This window comes from Vulpes vulpes, chromosome 5, assembly GCF_048418805.1.
Source record: "Vulpes vulpes isolate BD-2025 chromosome 5, VulVul3, whole genome shotgun sequence".
In the NCBI taxonomy this organism is placed as follows: domain Eukaryota; kingdom Metazoa; phylum Chordata; class Mammalia; order Carnivora; family Canidae; genus Vulpes; species Vulpes vulpes.
In genome coordinates this window covers 109,380,125-109,403,746 of record NC_132784.1, presented here as the reverse complement: position 1 = coordinate 109,403,746, position 23,622 = coordinate 109,380,125, and the positions used below count along the sequence as shown (strand labels likewise).

General features: G+C 50.6%; 1 protein-coding gene across 1 annotated transcript in view; it reads right to left on the bottom strand.

Annotated features, from left to right (window-relative positions):
- Positions 1-10,305: 10,305 nt before the first annotated feature.
- LMX1A (LIM homeobox transcription factor 1 alpha) overlaps positions 10,306-23,622 on the bottom strand; it is a 149,331-nt gene continuing 136,014 nt past the window's right edge. The window contains exons 5-9 of the mRNA XM_072757389.1: positions 19,253-19,425; positions 16,401-16,478; positions 14,995-15,064; positions 12,422-12,592; positions 10,306-10,654 (exon numbers count right to left, since the gene is read on the bottom strand). Of these exons, the coding sequence (XP_072613490.1) occupies positions 10,494-10,654; positions 12,422-12,592; positions 14,995-15,064; positions 16,401-16,478; positions 19,253-19,425 (653 nt within the window). The 3' untranslated portion in view covers positions 10,306-10,493. The remainder of the gene's footprint in view (positions 10,655-12,421; positions 12,593-14,994; positions 15,065-16,400; positions 16,479-19,252; positions 19,426-23,622) is intronic.

Sequence of the window (23,622 nt, the reverse complement as noted above, 5' to 3'; positions counted from 1 at the left end):
TCCTTTCTCCTCTCCTCGGGCTCCTGCACCTGAGGGGACCTCTACTTTCTGGGCCTAGTGCTCGCCAGTGACCCCTCATCTCTGAGCCCCCACCACACCCAGCTTCCTGCTGTGCCAGCATTCTCATCTGCAGCCCTGCAGTAAACACAGGCACCAAGCAGCCTCCCTGGAAAAACCCTCTCTGAGTTGCTCTGACACAGCCCCGACATCCCATGACCCACTACCGACCATATACTGCATTTGTGTTTGTCCAAGGTGATCTCCCTGGACAGAGGAGGATGGACCAAGCAGGATTTTCTCTGCGTTGCTACTTTTAAAGGCATTGTCCTATTTCCAGTTAGGGGGGTTCAAAATGTGTTTAATGCCTCTGTCTCCCTGTGGTCAGGTCCTGTTACTTTTGCCATCAAGTGATTCTCCACATTCCTGCCTCCCTGAGCCAGGATGTTACTACGCGTCCAGAGTGACTGCAATAATTGTCACCACGTTCCATGCAGCTACCCAACTTGCACTTGTCCTCCTCATACCAGTCTGGCGAACAGGCATCTCTATCCCCATTTGCTGGTAAGGAAATAAGAGATTTGGAGGATGGGAATGAGTGGCAGTAAGTGGCACAAGAATAACCCAAGCACGTCTGAGGCCAAAGTTTGTGCTCTGTTCGTGCTGGTCTCCCGGTCTTGGGGTCACACAGTAAGAAAGAACCAAAGCCATTTCCGCCTCAGCTACATCAGTTTCTCCATAGGTCAATGTCTAAATGAAGAGTTAAATACTTAATTCATAACCCGAGGTGTTTCAAACATCTGACAGGTGGGGGCTGTAGGACCCAGTTGGCTGACCTTTCGGAGTCCTGACTTGTTGGGATCGATACTTAGGTCCCTGTTATATTGCTGCCCTTTGTATATTTATTTTGTCTTATACAGATTGTTCAATGATTGCCACATTATTTTCTTACATATACTTAAAAAATATCTAATACTATGCCTTATCACTTTGCTAAGCTTTAAGTTTTAGAAGGATAGAAGCTGTATCTTCATCGTTATGGGATCCCAAAGCAGTAGTCCTTTCAAGTGGATGCTCAGAAAATGTTTGTGGAGTAATAATTCCTGGTGCATAGTGGAGAAAGTCCAGCCTGTTAAGGATGCATCTGAAGTTGGCTCAGTCAATTGGGCCCTAAGTTAGTATCATAGCCACTCCCCATCCCACTTCCCCATGCCTCTGCTGTTCTAGCCATGGGGGCCGTCTTCCCCTAAACAGAGTGCACCCCTCATGCTCAAAATTTCCCCTCTTTCTGGATTGCCCTTCCCCACCCCATGCTCCTGGCATTCTCCTCATCTTTCAAGGCCTGGATCAGATACCAGCCGCTCCATGACATCATTCCTAACCCACGCTCTCTACTTTGCCTCTATGGAACTCTGTGTCTACACCTTTGTTAAAAGCCCAATTACAACGTAACAATCTATTTACAAACTTTTTCTCATCAGCTAGAATTAGACTTTGTGGGGAAATATTATATCCAGAACCTAGTGTGGCAGAAAAATACAGACCTTTAAAATATTATTTTATCACTAGAGAATTAAAGGCAGAAGCATAAAGATTTGGGATGTAGACTAAGGGTCTTGACTAGAAACCTAAGAAAGAAAAGCTTTCCCCATCCTCAAAGGGGGATTCCTGGCTGGATTAGGAGAAAGAGAAAGGACAGGAGACTGCAGGCTTCCAAGTAACACTGTCAGAAGACCTGAGAGAAGGTACTGGAAGGTGTGTCAGAGTCATGATGGCTCTGAAGAAAGACAGCAATGGTGTTGACTATGGTGGTGGGCACATTGGGTGGATGGCAGAGGCCAACATCTGATGAGCCCCTTCCTCTGACTCCTCTGCCACTTTGGTCCTGCCCAAGACCTAAGACTATCACATGGTCATGCGGTTGGAGAGGAAACCCAGCTCGGAAGGAAAGGGACCAAAATTAGACTTTAGTTTTCATATAGAATGCAAGGAGACATATGTTTCTTACAAAGCTTTGCTTTCAAACCGAAATCTAGACTCACCATCCTCTCTCACTGGTGCACAGATAGTTCTTAAAAAGTTTGTCTTAAATGTCGAGTGGATGAACAAATGATTTATTTAGATTCACCACACAATTGCTGGATTTTTTTTGTGATATGCCTCATGGGTATTAATTTTGGACTTTTAGGGGAACAATGAATAACATCACTGTCATTGTTTCCTAGGTTTGTGACAAACTGGCAGATACTACAAATGAACCAGGGAAAGGGAGATTTTTTAAAAATCAGCTTTACTGGTAAATCTAATTAAAGGATGAAGCTTAGATCTGTAGCCACAATCAGAGGATTCCCCTAATTACCATCTTCTTGAATGGAACTGTCCCCCCAAACTCCATTTCTGTCCCAGTTACTGTCCATGGAGATACACCTAGAACACCTAATGCTGCGTCCAGACTACCTAGAGACTCGAGAGACCCAGCAGAGCTGAGCCAAGCATTCTCAGCTCTTTCCTGAACCATCGGTCAGGTACCTTCTCCTCTTCCTTTGAGGAGAAGCAAGTTAGGGCTGAGGGGAGAGGCCAGGAGCATTTCTCCAGTGGAAATCTCACAGAAACAGGGGACCAGGGAATGAAGGTTCCTCTCTAAAATCAGTGAGTAGCTTATTATTGGCGTGGCGTGTGATTCGTGATAAACCACCTCTGCTTGGCTCCCACGTGCCTCACTCTTCTCAGACCCAGGAACTGGTCCTCCGCTCAGGCCTATCTGCGTAAGGTGGAGGGCGTATGCCTGGTGCCTTTGGTGTCTTTATGCCCTTTCTCCTCTACTTCAGAGTGGGAGCAAGCTTCCTCAGATTACTGCTTCAACTTCCCATCTCCTACTTGTCTCCCCCTCCCAAAGCAGCAGATGGTTGGTAGAAGCATTCTTCGTATCACTAGGAGATGAAAAGAGCACCTTGATTCTCTTTGCCTCCCACCTCTGTGGCATTCCCAGCACACGCATAGAGCCATTTTCAGTCTTTGTTCCAAACTATAGCTTTGAGCTCAAATTAACAGACAACACCTGGCCAGCTATGGCACTGTGACTTCTGGCCTAACCTCATAAGTGTGTGTGTGTGTGTGCACATGTTTATGGGCGTGTGCACATACTAGGTACATATGTGTATGTGAATATGTGTGTACATACTACATACTCAGTATGTGTGTACTGCAGTGTGCATATACTACATATGGGGTACGCAGGAAAGGCCACAGGGTACTTCCAGAGGCTGGGCAAGCTAGTCAAATTCCGTGTTGCTTAAAGACGCCCAAAGATATATAGGGATATTTAGAGAAGGGTGTTGAGATGAGGTGGGGAAATAAACCACCTTTGCTTCCTTTTCTTTATGGGATAAGAGGACCCAGCTCTAAAGTAAGTGTTTTCCAGATGACCTATCCATAAATTCTAAATTCTCAGGACTATCATGCCACCCGCCTTCCACCTTACTCCAGTTGACTCCCATTACTTAGGAATCGTCTGGCCCTTTCCCTCTTTATCTTAGCAGCATGAGGGGAACAATATGGACTTAGACTTCTCCCTAACTGGGATTGGCTTTGTGTATCAGTGAGGATCAGATTTGGCTGTGAGTCAAAGAAACCCCAAACAACAGCAACTTAAAGAAAGAAGTTTATTTCTTTACATATGTATATATAAAGTTAGGATATAGGTAGTTCAGGGCCAACATGGCAGCGTGGCTCCCAGAAGTCCCCAGGAATCCAGACTCCCTCTACCATGTTGCCGCATCAAGGGTCACCTCCCCTCACTGGCTCATCTCATGACCTAAGATAGATGCTCCAGCTCCAGCCATCACATCTGCATTACAACTAGGAAGAAGAAAGTGACAGAAGACAGAAAAGGCACATGCCAGTCATCTTTGAAGGAAGGCACCTCAAAGATGCCATAATATACTTTTATTTATCCCCCTGGGCAGAAGAAACTTGGTCAAATGAACGAACTCAGTTGCACTAGAGTTTGAGAGGTATGGGCTTTATTCCAAGTAACCTTGTAAGAAAAGGAGGGTTATTTTAGGAGAGAATACATTATGGGAACAACTAGTGGCCACAGGTACGCCTTGAAATAGGGAGCCTCGGATCTGTCTTCGTGAATTGGTGGCAACACGCTTCGGTCACCTTCACCAGCAGTCTCATTCAATTCCTCAAGTTCCACCATTAATTAACCCGCTACCCAATCAGAATGGTCTTCAAGCATTTACACTTGAAGGGCCTTGCATCCTTTCTTCTGTACTTTGAACCATCTTGGTCCTTTTGTTGAGAATACCCTCCCTCCTCCTCTCAGCACATATATCACATCATTGACATTTAAAATCTAAAGTCTATATTTATGGTCTCAAGGCCCATCTTCGAAGGTTCAGTTCAAGCCCCACCCTCTGGGTAAAGCCCCTTCTTCCCTTCCTTTGTCCCACTAACCTCTCTCTCTTCCGAAGGCCTAAGCACATCACCCACGCCAGCACTCTGGCATGTGGCATCTGCAGCCACACACGTGGCGCTCGTGAGCATGTCATTCACTTGCAACTAGACTGTAAGCTCCTCCCAGGCAGGAAAACATATTATGATTTCTTGGTACCTCTCCCAATCCCTAGCCACGCATATGCCCCCGACTTCCACGTACCTTGCCACTTAGAAGTCAGGGCTGGGGGGACAAGCCTAGAGTCAGAGCCAAGAGAAATGAATCGGAAACTCAACTCTGACCCTACCTAGCTCTGCAACCTTGGGCTTAATTTCTGAGCTACAGGTTTCTCATCTATAAAATGAAGCAAGTACCAGCTATCCAATCAAATTCAGAGGACCACATGCACACGCATGCATGCGCACACACACATACACACACACACATACACCCTTCCTATGCAGTGAACCACAAAATTTGTAGGTATTAGCTCCTGTCAGGATTTTTTGGCTACAAGCAATTGAAACCAATTCAGGCTAACTTGAGTGGAAAAAATAAGAGCCTTTGCTGGATGAGCAGAGCAGATGGTTCACAGAGCCAGAGGGCATGTGGAGACCCATCTCGGCAAACGGAGAGAGGGCAGCTCTGGGGCCAGGTGGCAGGCAATGTGGCCGTCCTGGCAGGTGCCCCTGCAGAAGTGGACTAGCTCTAAACAAGTTTCCAGCTTCGTGCTGGAATTCAAGTCCCGGAAAGGGATGTCGGCCTAGCTTTGGTTATGGGTCCCTGCTCCTTGGGCACAGCAGCCCTAGTCACCTGGCTTTGCAGCCCCCATAAAGTCCACACATGATGAAGGAAGATCAAGTGCTCAAAGGAAATCAGGGTGAGGTCATGAGCATCATGAGTAGATGCTGGGTGGCCAGCAAACAGCAAGTGTCCACCACCGTGCTTAATAAATGTGTGCCACCGGAGGGACAGTGGCCCTCCTTTGATTCTGAAGATGTGTTGACTCTCTTTGCTCTCTAGGCAATGTCTCTAGACCTTACCGGTGGGCGCCTTGGAAAGATATTGGTTTGGCACATTCTTTCCTCCAGGGTGGTTGGAAGAAAACCTTACAGAAAGGAGGAACGGATTGCTACTTGACAGGGCAGGGAACTAGGAGAGATGGACACAGTCAGCTGTGTCATCACTTGCTCAGAGAAACCCTCTCTGCCCTTCCACACAGGGTCGCACTGGCCCACGTTCTCCTGCTACAGCCCTACATCTCCTTTGCGGCTCTTCATTTGATGCAGGTTCAGTTCATGCATGTTTTCTCCCCGCTGGTTGGAATCTCTGTGAGAGGGGGGCCAACAGCTCTTCCTGCTTGCCTCTGGGACCCATAGTGTGGCATATCCTTGGCGCTCAGCAAATACCTGTTGGATGAACTCAATGAACGAACAAGATGCTAAACGAGGCAAATTGGTCAGCTGCCCACCTACTGAGGGCAGGCTCCACCTTCTCCTGGGCACACGGGGTGCCAGGCTGGGGTCTACAGGTGGAGACTACAGGTAGAGACAGGTGAGCGAAGGCTCTTGCGCTAGGGGTTGAGCCACCCTAGGTTTTTATTTTATTTTTTTCCCCAGAATCAGACCATGGCAGCAGTAATCCACAGCTGCTGGAGGAGGAAAGGAATGCTCTCTCAGGTCTGTGGTGTCCCTTCCTTGCTGTGGGCGTCCACCCACCCAGGAGCATCGCCCATCTGCCTGTGTCTCCTGGGACAAGATACTAAGATGCTCTGCTATTTGTACAGAGGTTCGCCGCCTACAAAGATCTTTCCTCATTATTTCCACTGAGGCTCACACCAGCCAACCTGGTGTCATTGGCCCCACTTTATAAATGAAGAAACGGCAGCCCAGAGCTTTCCTCAAGGTTGCACATCCAGGGAACTTCAGGACACACACTTTAGGGCCTGGGACCCCCAGTCCTCCATGTCAGACGTGCACAGGGGCTGTGTTCTCCAGGAGACCTCCTTTTGAGAACCCCCCACTTTCTGTCATTGTGCTAAACAAAGGGACTCGAGGAAACAATGTATTACTGGGTTTTATTCTAGTGGAACTGTGTCAGTTTGTATCCAATTTGGACTGAATGTATTTGCCCTGGAAGGTTCCGGAAGGGAGAGAGACGGGGAGAGACTTGGACTTCACTTGCAGTACAGTTAAAAATTTGTCTTTGGGTTTGGAATTGACAAACTCTAATTTCTTCCCATCTTTGATTCATGTCAGGTCAACTCAAAAGTCTGTCATTCAGAAAAGGCTCAGACTACGGATCCGGGGCATCCGGCATCCCTCTCATCTGAGGCCTGAGGTGACAACAGATGGCTGGAGAAATCGCCTACGACCGGACTGCTTCTCCTTAGGGGACACGGTTCATACTGCGTCCTTGCAATTGGAGTTTTATCTGCAGGCCTTTAAAAAACAAACCAAAAAAAAAAAAAAAACACCCAAAAAACCATCCTGACTCTCCCACAATTGTGAGTCAGGCTATATTTAGACCCAGGCTGAGGTTTAAAGAAGTTACGTAAGAAGTGATTATGTCGACCCCAGGGGTGAACCGGATGAACCAGAGTGTTTCCTCCCTTTTTCTCAAATATGGTGTGAGACTCCCTTGGCCCTGCATCAACCACTCAACCCCAAGGGCAGGCCTGGTGCAGCAGCTGCCACAAGGTGGGCACTCGCTGTGTGCCCAGGACAGGGCTCTGGGCTTTGCCTGTGTCACCTCACTTGACCTCAGCACCTCTGCTGGGGACAAGCACCGCACCTGTGCTGTGGACGAAGCAGCAGAGGCTCAGCAGGGTGAAGTAACCTGCCCAGGGAGGCCACGCTCTTAGCAGGTGGACCACCTGGGATTCAGACCAGTATGTGTCCACTTAGGAGGCTGAAGCTGAAAGAAGAAAGAAAGAAGAAAGAAAGAAAGTAGTAAAGACAAGAAAGGAAATCACTCGGCAGTGACATCTTGGAAGCCATGAGCACAGCCTTCCTTGTGCATGGAAGACAAGCGCCCTCCGAACCCAAACTCCCTCCCAGGTCCTTCACATGAGCAAAAATATCAATTTCTACTGTGTCTGAATGATCAGAAAGTTGGGGGGGGGGTGTTCATTGTAGCAGGTGGCACTCCTGGGGTCCTTACATCCAGCCTTGCAGCCTTCCTGAGAGGGCCAGGTGCAGGCTGATGCCGAAGGGCAAGTCACCGTCAGGCAAACAAACCATGGCAGGGAACGGTCTTGGGCTGGGATCTCTGGAAGCTGGAGAGGGAAGCAGGGCCAGCCCAGGGCAGGGCTCCCCGGTGGGCTCCTTCCTCCTGCCAGCCTGGCTCCAAAGCCCACCTCTCTCTCCTTCCAGGGCCTCAGCAGGAGGCAGGGCCAGCTTCTAACAGGGTGAGTGAGCCGGGGTGGGGGTGACAGGGTCTTGCAGGTGGTGGAGAGAACACGCATACGTGAAGCCACACTTTGAGGGTGTCTGTGTGGCCTTGCACTCATATGGTTTCCTTACTTCTTTTCTTCCTAGTGGTAAAAGTCACCCCTGTGCCACATTTAAGACCACGGAGAGCTTTGGGAGAAGCTTCCACTCAGCCCCCTCGTGCCAGCTAGGCACCTCCCTTTATCCAAGTGACAGCTCTGTCTCCGGCCCCATGACTCTGCTCTGATTTCCAAGCAAATGTTCTCGCAGTGCACACTGCAAACCACTCCGCCTCAGGGGAACTGGACGATGCTGATGGAATGTTCCCCGGGCCTCCTTCCGCAGCAGTTCATCCTGGCGGGAAGGTGAGGACGCCTCTCTCCTCCGGTTCTGCTGGAGTCACCTCCCCTTCACGCTAAGCTTCGCCATATGCTCACCCCCAGGACCCTGTTGACAAAATACCCGCATCCCACCACCACCCCCCTGCCCCCAGGTCCCGGCCCCCCACCCCTGGCCCCGAATCAACGACAGCTCATTTGTAAGAGGTTTTTAATTTCATCTTGGTATGCCATTACGAGCGGAGTAAGGATCTCTATTTGTTTTCACTCACATAGTATCTGCTACATTCTCCGACGCATCTCTACCACAGAAGTCTGCAGACTCATACGGCATCTGCATGATTTTCCCTCGCCAGACTGGTTCGGGTTTCTCGGTGGTTTGCATAAATTATAAACATGAGCACAAAAATCACACAACATAGACTCTACCATAAGGGAGCACGTTCCCTCTGGCTTTGCAGAGAGTGAAGGGGACCCAGCTCTGCGCGCGAGGCCCGAGAGACCCAGGACGTCCTCAGGAGTGAGGCCAAGCCTGCACCGGGTGCTCTCAGAGGACTCCAAGCTGACCCCCACCCCCGGTTTCCCCCCCTCCCCATCCACTCGTCTGCTTTCCCAGGAGGCATCCTAGCACAGAAGTAGCTGGTCCTAGCACCACGACTGGAGAACAGGGCGCAGAAGTGTCCCTGTGTACAATGGCAGCTGGGGCTTCTGCGCTCAAAGTCCAAGAAGCGAGACAGAAGGAAGAACCCTGGGTGTCCACCCCCCCCACCCCACCCCCACCCCGCCGGTCCCTGCTGCCTCTATGAGCTCCAGGAGGCTCTTGAGGGATAGACTTTCTAGAACAGGGGCCAGCAAACATTTTATGAAAAGAGCCAGACGGCATAGGTAGTTAATATTTCAGGCTGTCTGGGCCACAGACACTCTGTCACATACTCCTTTTCTTCTTTCTTTCTTTCTTTCTTTCTTTCTTCTTTCTTTCTTTTTTTTTTATAACCCTTTAAAAATATAAAAACCATTCATATCTGGCCGACCCTATGACACAGCCCGCAGGCAACAGTTTGCCAACCCCTGGTCTAGAACAACACGATGCCCTCCTCCATCCCTGCAGCACCAGCCACCTCCCCATCGCAGGACTCTGGCCCCTGAGCTGCCCTGAGCGGGCACCGCCGGCTGAGGCTTTGCAGGAGGGACCACAGCGGGCAGAGCAAGACCCTCTGGGCTCACAGTAAGGGCAGCCCCCAGTAGCCCCTTTCGCCAAGTAACTGGTCGGGTATTTTAAACAAATATGGGATTTTCGTTTCAGCCCTGCTCATGTGTCCTGGGGGCGAATTAAGCCTCAGCGTCCCCCAGTGAGGTAGGTACATACTATCAGCCTCATCCCACACCTGCAGATGCTGAGTTCAAGAGCAGAACTGGCTGTCCTACTGCTGCCCACAACTACGTGTCAGAGTTTAAAAGGAAGCTGAAGAGTCTAGGCTTTACCTTTTCTAAGAACATGATCAAGGATTTTTTGTTTTGTTTTGTTTTTTTCTGTCCCACCCAAGCCCTGTGATTCAACCCCAAAGAGAGCAAGAATCCACAAAAGAGTACGGTCAGCCACACAGAGCTGCTTTCCAGGCCTCGGTGACACACTCTCGAAAACAGAATTAACTCAAGCACTCCAAGCTACCGGCCTAGGTGGAGCAGCCCTCTCTGCCCTGCCGACAAGTCTCTCCGAACTAAAAATAAAGTTTATAAAAGTAAATTATCTCATCTTATAACTTAAGTGCATCAAGCATTTCCTTAAATATAGTTCACACTGAAAATAAAGTTACTTTTGCTGTACAGTTGGTGTCTGTTATAATTAGGAATAAACTTTGATGATAAAGCATGGAAGGTTACACACTCACACACACATCTGTCCGTCTGTCTGTCTATGGGTATATGGACGGGTAGACATATGCACCTCTTGACGGGAGCTTCCCCAAAACGGTGGGAAGTTGTTAGGAGTCTCTAGGTACCTAGTTTGCATGAGAAATGTCTATATTAAAAGTCCCTGTCCTTAATGATAAACACATCTTCATACCTAAAGCTAAGACTTATCAGAAACATGAAACTATGCGATCCGTTATGTATTCAGTCTTTGGAAATGCCGAGCTACACCAGGGCGTTATACAACAGCATCCCCGACCAAACTCCCTCCCCAGCCCACCTCCTCCCTGGTCTCCCCATCCTAACGCCGGCCGGCCCCGCACGGAATATGGTTGTTCCGAGTGGGAGCCCCGCCACAGAACTCCAGGGGAAGACTCAAGAGGTAAAGTAAGAATTCTGCATGGAGTACAGGTGGTCGATGGGGTTTCCCACTCTGGACTGCAGGGGCCCAGCTTCTGAGGTTGCTAGGAAACAGTCACCCAGGTTACTGAGGGAGGTGTCGTCACTATCCAGGTCATGGAAGAGGGGCTCGGCACCTGTAACAGAGATGAAACGGGTCGTGAGGGTCCTGAAGATGAGACTCCCTTGGGCGCCAGGAAATGCAGCAGGATGCAGCCCCCAGAGGATGTCTCCCAGCAGGCACTGGGGAGCGGGTGGAGGGAGCCACTGGGGAATGGGAGGGAGGTGGGCCCTATCCACAGAAGGCCTCTCAGGTGCCTGGAGGGCTCGGGTGCAAAGTGCAACCGCTGGAGTCCATATAAACTAGGACGGGACAAAGGGCCAAATGATGTCCAGCAGAAGCAAACGTCTCAAAGTCTAGATGGCGAGTTTGTGGAGTAGGGAGGACGCGGCCCCGCCGGCTGGAGAGGCAGGGCCAGGGCTCCTAAGGACTTGGCTCCCTCAAGGGAAGCTCTTGACGGAGGACCAGTAAGAAGGCTAACATCGGTGCTTGGTGCCACCTCCGTGGTAACAGGGGTCCCTTCAAACAGCAAGATCAGGGATGCCTGGGTGGCCCAACGGTTGAGCATCTGCCTTCGACTCAGGGCGTGATCCTGGAGTCCCGGGATCGAGTCCCACATTGGGCTCCCTGCAGGGAGCCTGCTTCTCCCTCTGCCTGTGTCTCTGCCTCTCTCTCTGTGTCTCTCATGAATAAATAAATAACATCTTTAAAAAAACAAAACAAAACAGCAAGATCACACTGAGTGTCTGCTGCCCGCCCCCCAAATGCGTCCTGCAAGGGAAAGATGGTGAGGTGCCCACCCTCAACTAAGTTACACCCTTGTCAGAGAAGACAGACTGTGGAGCAGCCCGGGCACCACGTGACAAGAACCCAGAGCTGCCCTCGTTGTGCCCTGCACACCTTCCACCTGGCCAGACGATTCTACGGATGAATGAGCGAGTGCTCAGTGAAGTCCCTGCAGAGGGACTTTGCATCACGTGGGAAGATGGGTCACTTCAACTTTTTTTTTTTAATGAAGGGGAAGAAAAAGCATTTTCTTGACAATACCAGCGAGCTGGGGCATGTATCTCCGATACCGTTTTGAAGGTTTGCTGAATAAAATAGCTTTATTTTTAGCGATTGGCATCATCTCGCACAGGTTACACAGAACAGATGCATCGCGGAGGCCACTGACCTCCTGTGTATAGAAATCTAGTGACCTCTCTCTGGCCCTGGATTGAATATCAGCCCTCGGCTCCCGAGCTCGCCCACCCCGTCAGGGTGCCCAGCTGAAGCAGCAGCAGGGCAGGGAGAGGCGGCTAAGCTCTCCCGATGCCCAGCACTTAAGGCAACCCCAGTGTGTGGGTGATGGGAGTGGGCAGGGGGTACCTTCCACTTCACAAATCAGGTTATGTTTCAGGAGTTAACTTAGAGCGCCTAAAGAGCATCAGTTCAACTAGAAACTTCGCTTTCTATACTTTTATGTAATTTCCTTCTTCGTGTAAAAGTTTGCTTAGTTAAGGCCTTTTGCCCACATCACTGCTGGTACCGCTTACAAGCACGTGGTACCTGGTATGAAATGAAAGGAGGGAAATTTGATCCCAGCAAACAGGTCTACAATGAAAATATAACCTCTTATGTAAAACTAACAAGAATCCTTGACAAGGAGAATAAAAGGAAGTATCACTAATGACCATGCATGTTGGTCTTTCTTCTGTAGCCGCTGGTTGGATGATTCTAGCAAAATCTTCTGGGCATGTGTTCTACTTGTGGCTTTGGGGGAGCATATGGGAACCACGTGGATGTGTTTGGAACCATGCAAGCAGGTCGTGAGAGGTGCCCGTGGGCCCTGAGTCCATCTTACCATATGGGTGCATGTGGTCTCCCGGCATCTGGGGCGGGGTGAGGCCCTGTCGGAAGGGGTCTGAGCTGTAGACACTCTGCTCGATGGCCAGGAGCTGCTGTGGGGTGGGCAGTGCTGTGTAGGGGTTCATGATCCCTTCCATCCCAGAATTCCCACTGCCATTTGTCTGAGCTACGGGACAAAGAAGAAGACAGATCATTCTTCGTGTGCAGCCCAGGACTCCATGCTGGGACAGAAGGCCAACAGCATCTTCTGAACTTCATACCCCCCATGGCCCGGTGTCCCTGTCTAGCACCAGCCTTTGCTATGGTTTCGTAAGGAGTGACAGGGGCTGATGCCCATGATACTGTGAGCCCCACTGGAGTGGGACATGTTGAGTCCGCCATCCCACTGTTGCCCCACCATGCACTTCTCCATAGGCCTGCTTGAGCAGCCTGGCAACACCGCAGCTGGCTTTCCTGGAGCCAGCCAGCCAGCAGAGCACAAAGTAGAAACTGCCACACTTTTTGTGACTTCGCCTCAGAAGTCACTCCGTAGGTCATCCCAAGTCAGTGTCCAAGGGGACAACACAAAGGTGTGAACACCAGGTGGTGAGAGGCATGGAGGGCCATCTTGGCCGTGGACCATGGTGAGATTATTTTCCTTCCTGGCTCTTGGTTTCCTCATTTATGAAATGGTCTGGAATGAGGTGACATCAGTGGCTCCCAGCCTGTGCCCTGCCAAGGGCCATCACGGTCAACCTCAGAGAACAGGGATGAGGGAAGTGCAGTTGAATTTGGAGAGTTTCCTTGAAATATATCATTAAAAGCAAGGCATTTGATGCTACCCACAGGTTTGGCAGCCACTGGAGGTGATGCATCTAAAGATCCTTCCAGTCTCACCCCTCTGGGAGCCCGTCAATCAAGCTGGGTTCATGACACCAGCCCCACTGACCCCAGGGAGCTGATAGAAAGACTCAGTGAGATGGTTGAATGTACTTTGGAAGAACTTGCTACAGTTGTGAACATAATTTTTGGAGAACAGAGGACTCACCTCCTGCCTCCATATCTTGTGTGGTTCTCTGAACATTGGTCCGTTAACTATCAGAGACTCTACTTTCCACCAGCTTCTGCTTTCTTAAGTCTGCCCTAGGAGTTGCCATTCGAATTCTTCCAAGCCTCAAGCACTCTCAGCTGTGTTCTCATACTGCCTTGAAGCATTCTTCCCCCTTTGACTGTGTGGACCTATATGGAGTCAACGTGCATGGGTCTTCCTAAAGCCCTCTCTTATCCGTGACCCCCCTCTGAACTTACCAGGGCCATAGGGCTGGTAGGTGTGATTATCCTATCACCAGGGATAGCCTGAGGCACCAGGAGACAGAAAGGCTGGCCCCAGATCAGACAGGTCTGCGGGTGGAGCTGTGGTAGCTTTCAGGTCTCCTGAGCAACTTACCCCTCCAGCCTTCCCTGGTCCCCATGTCTTTGTTTGACTTCTCTGAGCTTCTATCTTGCCACTAAGATACTGTCTGGCCTAGAAGATAAGAAGCCAAGAGAACTCCGGGCTGCAAGAGTCAGATTCTAGAGTGAGCCTAGCCCAGGTTATCAAGCACAAGGCAAGGTCCACGTAAGGACAAGGAGCCCTGTCTAGGGGCTGAGAACCAATGTCATGGCCCATGACCTTCAATGTGTGGTCCACAGGCTGGCAGTGGTGAGAGTTTGTTCAAAATGCAGGATCTCACAGTCTACCCAGACTAGAGGAATCAGAATCTGTACTTTACCAAATGTCAAGTCATTTATGTGCATATTGAAGGCTGATAATTCCTGCTTGAGGTACACAGACCCGGGGTCTCAGGGAATCCCACTGGATGGCTTTGGGGGCACATCCCTTTAAGAATAACACGGTCATAATTAGTTATATATTTGATTTTTTTTCCTTTTAACGCCCTTGAAGTGTCCCACAACCTATCCCTTCTCACCCCCTTTCCAGTCCTCACACCATCCCTATGAACCACAGCAGCAAATGAAGGTGCATGCAGGAGGGGAGAGTTAGGGCAGCACAGCCTAGCAGAACCCAAATTCAGAGGCATATGCTCTGGTCCTGACTCACCCGCTACTCAGGCTTGCAGAGCCCTCGTCTGCTCATCAGTGAGATGGGGACAAAGTACTGCTCTGCTCCCCTGGTTCAGGAGGGAGGTGTTGTCAGACTTGGGTCAGGTGAGAATACCCTGAACTATAAACATGCCTGACAAGGGAGGGGGATACAGTTTCACTAGCAGTATTTTTACTATTTTATGTTGTTTGGGAAAGGGGTAAGTCACAGTGGTGTCCTGTCAACTAATTTGCCAGGAAGGAGGAGGATCCAGGTGTGTGCTCGTTGGGCGTCCTGCCAAGTGGGAGCTCTGGAGAAGGTCTGAACCACCTCAGTCAGATCCCTGCTGGAAAAGCCAACCCCCCGCCCCCCACCTTGGTGCAAATGGGGCTTCACTGATGTGGCCCTTCCCAGAGCCGGGGGGGGGGGGGGGGGGGGGGGGGGGGGGGGGGCGGGGGTGGTGAGGCCTGGAGGTTTGCAGGCCTGGCTGCAGGGGCCTCGCTTACCGGAGCTCAGCCTCTGAGTGTTCTGCTGGTCCTGTTGCTGCTGCTGCTGCCGCCGGGCCAGCTTCTTCATCTGACAAGGAGAGGGGTGCGGGGTTAAAGTCAGGTGACTGGCAGCAGGCTCCTGCGGGGGGTGCAGGACAGGCCTTGTGTGTAAAGCAGGGGGACACTCTCAAGCTCCGACTCAGTGAAGGAACCATGCTGGGGGAGCCAGCCACATGTCCCAAGGCTGGTTCAGGCTCTTCACTTGCAGCCATGGGAAGCCAGCTGGCTGGGAAGCATGAGGCTGCTGGTCTTCACAGGCACAGGGATTTCCTCTCAGCAGCTAAACATAATGGCTTACGTTGTGACAGTTTTAGGTGAAGTGTAAGTGAGGGTGTGGGGACCACAGCCCGGCTTGGATGACAGCAAGGGGCTGCTGATGGGGTGTGACCTGGGATGTGGCAGGAGGCTGCTCCCTGCCCACACCCCCATTTGCTGGCCCTGGGGTCTGAGACACCTGCCAGGAGATCTGCACCTCTGGGTAGGGAGCTGATCCCCCAGAGCACCCTGTTAACACCAAAACTTCCTGGCAGGAACATTTTAACCCGAGCTTCTCATGCTGTGTTCTGTGGAAGGTCAGGGCTCCACGAGACCCTAACCAAAACCAGCAAACATTGCTCAGAGCTTCAACCTCCTCTGATTTATGAATCCATTAGGTTACGGGGCCTCATTCAAACCTATGGAAACATGGAGTCTTCTCAGGATGGAGTATGTGTCGTTGGCCCTGCGCTGAAGGATTTGGTTAGGGTGGCGCCGGGCTATCTTAACAATCATGATCAGATAATGAGATGTGAATTTGTCACCCAGTATAGAGCAGGACCCCAGACACATGGGCCATGGGCCACATGCATTTTTAGGGGCAGGAAACCACATGAGTGAAAGACTATGGTGGAGCAACACAGACCTCAGTAGGATCCAGAGAGCAATATGACAATTGGGGTGTACATGGCGGGCACTGAGTCAAGGCATCCATGCCACCCAACATCGTAGGATATCACCTCAGTCACATGTGTGCTATGCAGGTTTCTCTTCACAATTTTAAGAGAACTTTGGTAGCTGGGTTTAAAAAGGTGAATTAAAGAATCCACTTTTACCAAAAGACACAGAAAGACATTTATTCTGGCAGATGGCTGGCCAGATTCATAGTCATGGCCACTAGGAAAATCAAAGCCATCTCACTAGAACAAATGCCCCATCTCTCCCCTTCTGCAGGGCTGACAGGACTGTTGATAACAGAATTTTTGAATCATGAGAACTACTCCATCCAACGGGTTCTGGTTAGATAGCCCATCTGCGAATACTAAGTCCCACTGCTATTATCAGGAAACCAGCCACACAGAGATAGATGACAGTACGAAGCGGATTACCTTAGCTCTCTGGTTCTGGAACCACACCTGGACGACACGGACGCTCAGCCCTGTCTCTGCGGCCAGGGTCTCCCTCACCTTGACAAAACAGAACATTAAAAATAAAGAAACATTGGCATCTCAGAGGAGGGGGCAGGACGTTCCCTATGCGGCACGCAGGCAGGCTGCGTCTTATATAGGAGCTGGTTAGTGTTTAAGGGCAATGTGATCCCAAACACAAGACCACTGCTTCCCTTCGGGTGGAGAGAGGTCCTTCATCAGGTAAACGAAGAAAGGAATGATTACTTTAGATGTGCATTCCAAGAGGTGTTCCTCAGCTTCTCTGACTCTGGAAACTAGGCCTTCAAATGGTCTTTGAACATCAGCAAAATCTATTACTGCGCTTTAGGAGTCACATCCATGCCTATGGACTAACCTACTTAGGGAGAACGGAGGGGGACAAGGACTTTGCAAGACAAATGGCCCTCTCTTGTCCTCTTCTGTCTAAATTCCTTGACCTAAATTTTTGGTTCTGTCCCTCACAGAGCTCTAGGTGACTTTGGGTGTTCCATGAATATTCATCTTCACTGTTACCCTGAGTGAGCCCTACTCAAGGAGAATAAGACCAGAGTGATCTGGAACCTGGCAGAGCAAAGCGGTCAGCTCTGATCAGCACATGCGCTGTGGCCTTGCAGAGACGGGACGGTCAGGAGCCCCGTGATGAAGAGACAGTTTAAACATCCGCCCTCCATGCGAACACACAGTGAGGGACTGGCAAGGTGACAGGAAGGGAAGAGGCGAGAAGCACAGCCTTTCTGAGAGCGAGGCTGAGAGGCACTGCCCTCCTGGCTTAGACTCTGGGGTGGACACGAGGTTGAACACAAAACACAGGAGCAGAGAGCTCACAGGCGGCCTTGGGAAGTGCTCTACCTTTACCACACCACAGGGGCTGAGGACAAGTGAGATGATTAGACGGGATCTCTAAAGCACATCCTTCTGCTAAGCCACTCAAATAGCAGTGTGCCCCGGCCCCACCTCCACCTGCTGAAACCCTATCCATTTTTCAGAGGCCCAGCTCAGAAGCCACCTGTTCCACAAAGCCTTGCCTGACTCCCCAGACAGAAATGACCTTGCCCTTCCTGGCTGTCCCTCTGTTAGGGTCCTCAGGGCCTTCTCTCCTTTGTTAGTTTTGTGCATATGCATCTCTTCCCCACTAGGCCTGCAGGCTGCCTGGCCAGCAGCACCAGGCACAGGGCCATTCAGAGGCTGGGAGCCTAGTACATGTAGAAAAAGTAATAAATGAAGGAGGTGGTCATTTGTCCTTGCATAAACCTACTTTGGGGCTACTTTACTTCCTCTCAGCACCTCCCCTGGAGCCTAAGGGTGCAAGGGCAGGGAGAGAAGGAGGTCTGCAGGAGGTCACATGTGGTGATGGACTGTACTGCTGGTCAGGTCAGCAAACATCTCCCCCTCTCTCCCTCCCCGGCTCCAACGGGCAGGCCTCCCCCCATGCCTCACACCCAGTGAGCCACACTTGCTTTGGCTCGTAGGATATGTGTGGATACGGTATGTGTGATCCAAGGAGAGCCTTTCAGTGGGTTTGCCTGGTGTGACTTCGCCCCTTGCCTTCTGCCATCCTCGTGAGAACAGCGCACTCCTTCAGCCCGGAGCCCCAGAGAGGCAGGTGGAACAGGCCTGAGCCTGAGCCCAGCTGGGCCACAGCAAAGCCACCGCCCAGGAGCAGGAAAGCAACGTTTGCTGGAAGCCACTAAGATTTTATTTGTTATGACAGCAAAAGCTGACTAATACAGATAGAGACATGGGAAAAACAATGCCAACTTAAAAAAAATGTATGTCCCCATGAGTTTCGATTAAAAAAGTTTTCTTGCTTATATCGTCTAAGTAACAAGGCTGAGCACATGACGGGCAGTCAATAAATGGCAGGTGTTGGGTAACGGGCACAGCTCTCTGTGGCAGAGACTGCTGACTGTCCCCAATATCCATTTTCTCATTTCTCCTATTGATGATTAAATCCCCAAGCATTAGCAGGGCACGTGGTCACCCAGGATAGACTCGTTTCCCAGCCCCCTTACAGGAAATGCAGTCATGGGATTAAATTCAGGCCACCACGTATGAGTGAAAGTGATACAAAGACGCTTGGGGCATGGCTTGCTCTTGACATTCTCTTTCTCCACCATGGCAGCTGGAAAAGAAGGTGACACCTTGGTGCCTTAGAACCCTATGACTGATAACAGAGCTCCCTGCTGGTCTTGGATTGCTCATCTCCAGACTGTGACATGAGATAGAAATAAATCTGTACCTCATCAGGTTCGCAGCAGCCCCATCTGTAACAGCCCCAAACTGGGAACACCCTGAACACCCACCCACAGGTGACAAATGGACAAACTGTGGCACATCCGTACAGTGGGATTCCATTCAGCCATGAAAATGAATGAACCAAGACATCAACGAGTCCCCAAATCACCACTCCAGGTGGAATAAGCTAGACCCAAAGTAAATATATTTCTACAAACCACTATATTTTTTACTATTCTTGTTATAGCATCCAGGTCTAGACCCCTAACTGGCACCTGCTGCTGCTGTTCCTGCTGTTGCTCTCCACGAATTGAGCAAACAGCCACGTGAAATGGCTATGCAAGCACAAAAGCATAGGGAGATCCTATTATTTCCCTGGCCACGGCACCAGTGCTCCGGAGTCTCCAAGAGGGCTCGGGGCCACCTGCACAGACTATCTGAACAGCTCCCTTGCTGCCCTGACCCCCGGGTGCATCCATCAACACTCTGGAGGAGCACAGAGTACACGCAAACAAGGGGGGTGCCCATCCCCTTTCCTCCCGTCTTCCCCCCTGTACCTTTCTGCACGGCTTAGAGGATACTTCAAATGAGGCCTTGAACGCTCTCCTCTGTTGGGTTGTCAAGATGGTTCTGGGACGTTTGGGGCGCTTATGGTCCTTGCCATCTTCAGCAGCTCCTTTCCCTGCCCCATGCGCTGACTTACAAAGACTTTCTTCATCATCACTTTTGCCTGAAAGAAGCAGAAAACAGTATGTTACGTTCTTTAAAGCCACTTCCTAGAGCTACAGGTTATTCTAGCACAAGGCACTGGGGTCCACGTCCTCAGGATGGCTTCACATGTGAGTGCAGGAACCTGTGTGGGATTGACTTGAAAGCCTCCATCCAGGAAGGTGCAAAGGAAAATATTTCTAAAATCCAGGGACAGCAACCAGAAAGTCCACCATTATGGCTCAGAATTTTCTCCCAGGATGGTGTCCTTGCTGAAAAGTTACTAACTTCATGGCCTCGGGCAAGTTACTTACCTCTCTCTGACTCAGTTTCTTTCCCTGCAAAATTGGGACATTAGGGATCCCACTTCATCGGGGCTGTTGCAAGGATTAAGCAAATTTACCAATAATGTGCTCAAAACGCTACTTGGCATATAATAAATGCCCAAGAAGCACTGGTTATTAATGTTATTTTTTAAAGATTTTATTTATTGTTTATTTGTATTTTTTTTATCAGAGTTCGATTTTATTTATTTATTCACAAAAAGACACAGGCAGAAGGAGAAGCAGGCTCCCTGTGGGGGGTGCGATGTGGGACTCGATCCCAGAACCCCAGGATCACGACCTGGACCGAAGGCAGACGTCAACCACTGAGCCACCCAGGTGCCCCAATGTTATTTCTTAGAGGTCACTTTTTTCAAGTCTAGGCCTGGAGACGTTTTGCATAACTTCCTAGACACCGTGCCCAAAATTCTAGTCACTGCCAGGGGCTAGAAAATATTACTGTTTAAAAGGCCATAACGATCCAGCATTAGATTACCTGTAGGGACCAGTAACTGAGAATGGACAAAATACAGGGAGTTTGCCAAAGTTGCTTGTCTAGAAAATTGTAAATAACTATTAGAATAATTGTATTTATGTTTAGGTGGATTATGTGAAGGAAGCAAGGCTTTTAGTATCAGTCGCATTCTCTCCCAGACCACCTCTTGCATCCCATGGACCTCACGCTCCTGAGAAGATGCTTCCAGGGTCTGGGAAATAGCGTGTGAGGGAGACGTTTTGCTCCTTTCAGCACTAAAAGCCCTTGGCAGTTATGTGCCCAAACAACCCTAATGAGAACCTGGTTTCTGTCTGGGTCCTACAGAGCCCAGCTGTCCTCTTGCCTCTAGTGGAAGGCCCGATCCCCGGGGTCTCCCCAGCTCTGGCATCCTGACGTTGGCTTCCCCTCCAGCCTCCAGGGGACCCTCCACGGTGAGCTACACACACATGTTCATCCCACCCTCCCCTGTAAAGGATGCTCATCTGCACGTGCTGGTTTAGCGTAGACTATTCATCTGAAAGGACGATGGCCTCTCTTCTCTAGGAACACTCAGACATACGCTTGGAACGTGAAGGGACACTAACCTGCGAGGCCCTTGAGGGCCTGACCCTTTCAATGTCACTGAGCAGGTCTGATGCCGGCACACCTGAGTCTCCACCAGCTCACCACCCTCCATTATAGGTGCGGTGCTATGGGAGTGCGGTCATGCAATGGGCCTCAGTTTCCCCACCTGCACCACCGCAGCAATGACACCCTCCCACTGCAGGCGGCTCAGGGGTAGTGCTGTTGTGGGTTCCGGCACAGAGGAGGCTCCAAATCAATGGGGAAAGAATGTCTTTTCCTTTCTGCCTCCTTCCCTTGAGAGAGAGCGCAGGGGAAAACCCAGAATGATCAAAGAAGAGATCAAAGAAGAATCCTCGAGACAAGGAGTGGCTACTCTGGCATCTTCGCCTCAGAGGCAGCTCTTCCACGGGGCAAACCCAGTAAGCCGACCTCAGCCATCCCTCCACAGAAAGAGGTTTGAAGATCTTTCTAGAAGGATGTTTTCAGAATGGTAAGGAAAAAAGAAGCATATAAGAGTGAAAAGCCACAGGGAAAGAAGACGACCCCACAAGAAGAGAGACAGTGGGGGAAAGAGCCACAGACTCCTCTCATTCACCTTTGCAAGGCCCTACGCCCAACTACTCAGAGACGACCCCCTGCCCTTTAAAGCCTGGTCCTTCACTGAGGCCAAGAATTCGTGTGCTGGTGAACTCCCAGGGTCAAAAGGATGCTCCTCTGGTACCTGTGAGGCCTTCAGTGAGTTTTCTTTGGAAACGGGCTCACACCACACCCCCGCCCCAGACCTCCCACAAGGCCAGCGACTGAAGTCTGGAACACAGGACCAAGGGGGCCACTGCAGACGACATTTAAAAATGCAGTCGTAGGATTCGCTGCATTGCACACTTGAAACACCCAGGACACTGTACGTGAACTATGCTGGACTTTAAACCAAAAGCTTAATTTAAAGAAGTTGGAAAGTATGCAATGTTTTATCAGATAAAAACAATAAAATAAGATGTAACCATATATTTTAAGAACTGCAGGTCTTATAATCAGTTTTGTCCATAAAATGGTATCTGCAAAAGTCTCCGGGGGCCCAGCCTGGTGCTCCTGCAGTCACTCCCCACACGGTCTGGGGTGAAGGCTTACTGACAACGAGGAAAACAAAACCAATGAAAACGTAAAGTCTAAAATCACACTAGGTTCACTGACAACGGCTCATACACGCTGCCACCGTCTGGGAAAGCGACGTGGTTCTCCGGAGTCACTCAAACTCAGGTCTCAATTCTGGTTCTGCCAACTCTGAGGTGTGATCTTGGACCAATTCTCAAGACTCGGTTGTCTCATCGGGGACGGTGACAGGGCTGCTGGCATTAAATGAGATGATACGCGTAAGGATCATTGCTGTCTAGAACCTAACAGGTGCTTAGTAAATCGTTGTCGTCGTCATCGTCATTATTACAGTGACATGAAAGAAGTATTCTTAATCCGAGACACATGTTTTCTGTTAATAATAGCTGCCTGTCAACAGGAGTCTAAGTTAGGGTCTCACGAAGCCGGCGTTCATGTCTCTCTCTGCAGACACGACCCCAGCCAGCACGGAGAGTCGGTTCTGTCGCCTGTGAGCCTGTGAGTGTCGGCCACGAGGAAGGTGAAGGGAGGGAGAGGGGGTTGGGCCGGTTCCAGATTGTTTGGAGGCCAGGAGGCCAGCTAGCTGAAGCCCTGGGGCCCTGCGCTCCCCCTCACCCCCCCATCCCACCGCATCTGGGCTGCCTGCATGCTCCCCAGGAGCCACTATTCCATCGTGGAAGGATGGGGAGGAGGGAAGAGAACGACCCCCTAGGCTCACCCCTGGCGCCCACCGTCAGAGCATGGGTACAGCACTATGCGTGGCCCTTCATCCTCTCCAAGCCCCATAGGAGGAGAGGTGAGAACATGTTTTCAGAAGAGGAAGGAGAAGGGGGCCAGGGCTGGGGGAGGACAGAATGAACTAGATTAAGATTGGTCTCAAGGGGCACCTGGGTGGCTCAGTGGTTGAGCGAGCACCTGCCTTCAGCTCAGGGCATGATCCTGGGGTCCTGGGATCGAGTCCTGCATTGGGCTCCCTGCATGGAGCCTTCTTCTCCCTCTGCCTGTGTCTCTGCCTCTCTCTCTGTGTGTCTCTCATGAATAAATAAAGTCTTTTTTAAAAAAAGGAAGATTGTTCTGAAGTGTTCCTACTGCTTTTGTGGTACCTTTCCTCTCTTGGATTCTGATTTTCTGCTCCTTCTCTCTCTCTCTCCCCCTGCCCCCCCCACCCCCACCCCCCGTCTCCTCGGGTCCCACATTTTGCCTTCCAAGAAGCCTTTCATGATCTAGACCAGGAGCCTGCCTACATGCTTTTTTTTTTTTTTTGTAAAAGGCCACAGAGGAGATATCTTCCTCTTTGCAGGCCTGACAGTCTGGTGCAGCGATGCCTTGACTTTGTCATGGGTGCGCAAAAGCGCAAAAGCCACAAACCAGACCATATGAGCCTGGTCTGGGGGTGGGGGGTGCTGCGATCCCCCCACGAGAGTCGGCCAAAAGCAGCACTAGGCCAGATGAGGCCTGCAGACCACCGTGGGCCAATCCCTTCTATGGACCGCTCTCGATCTCTGGTGTTCCAGCAAAACCTACATGTCCCACTTCCTAGTCCTTTCAGGTCCCTACTGTGAGGGCAGGAAGCCCTGCTGATGGGCACCCCGGGAGTTTGATGTGCTCTCTCCCACCATCAAAAACACCTATGCATCGTGCAGAAAAGGCCTCCAGCCACCCGGTCACCGCTGTGGAGTTCCAGGTGTCCTTGCAGAGCAGGGGGAGATTCTGAAGACGGAGCACG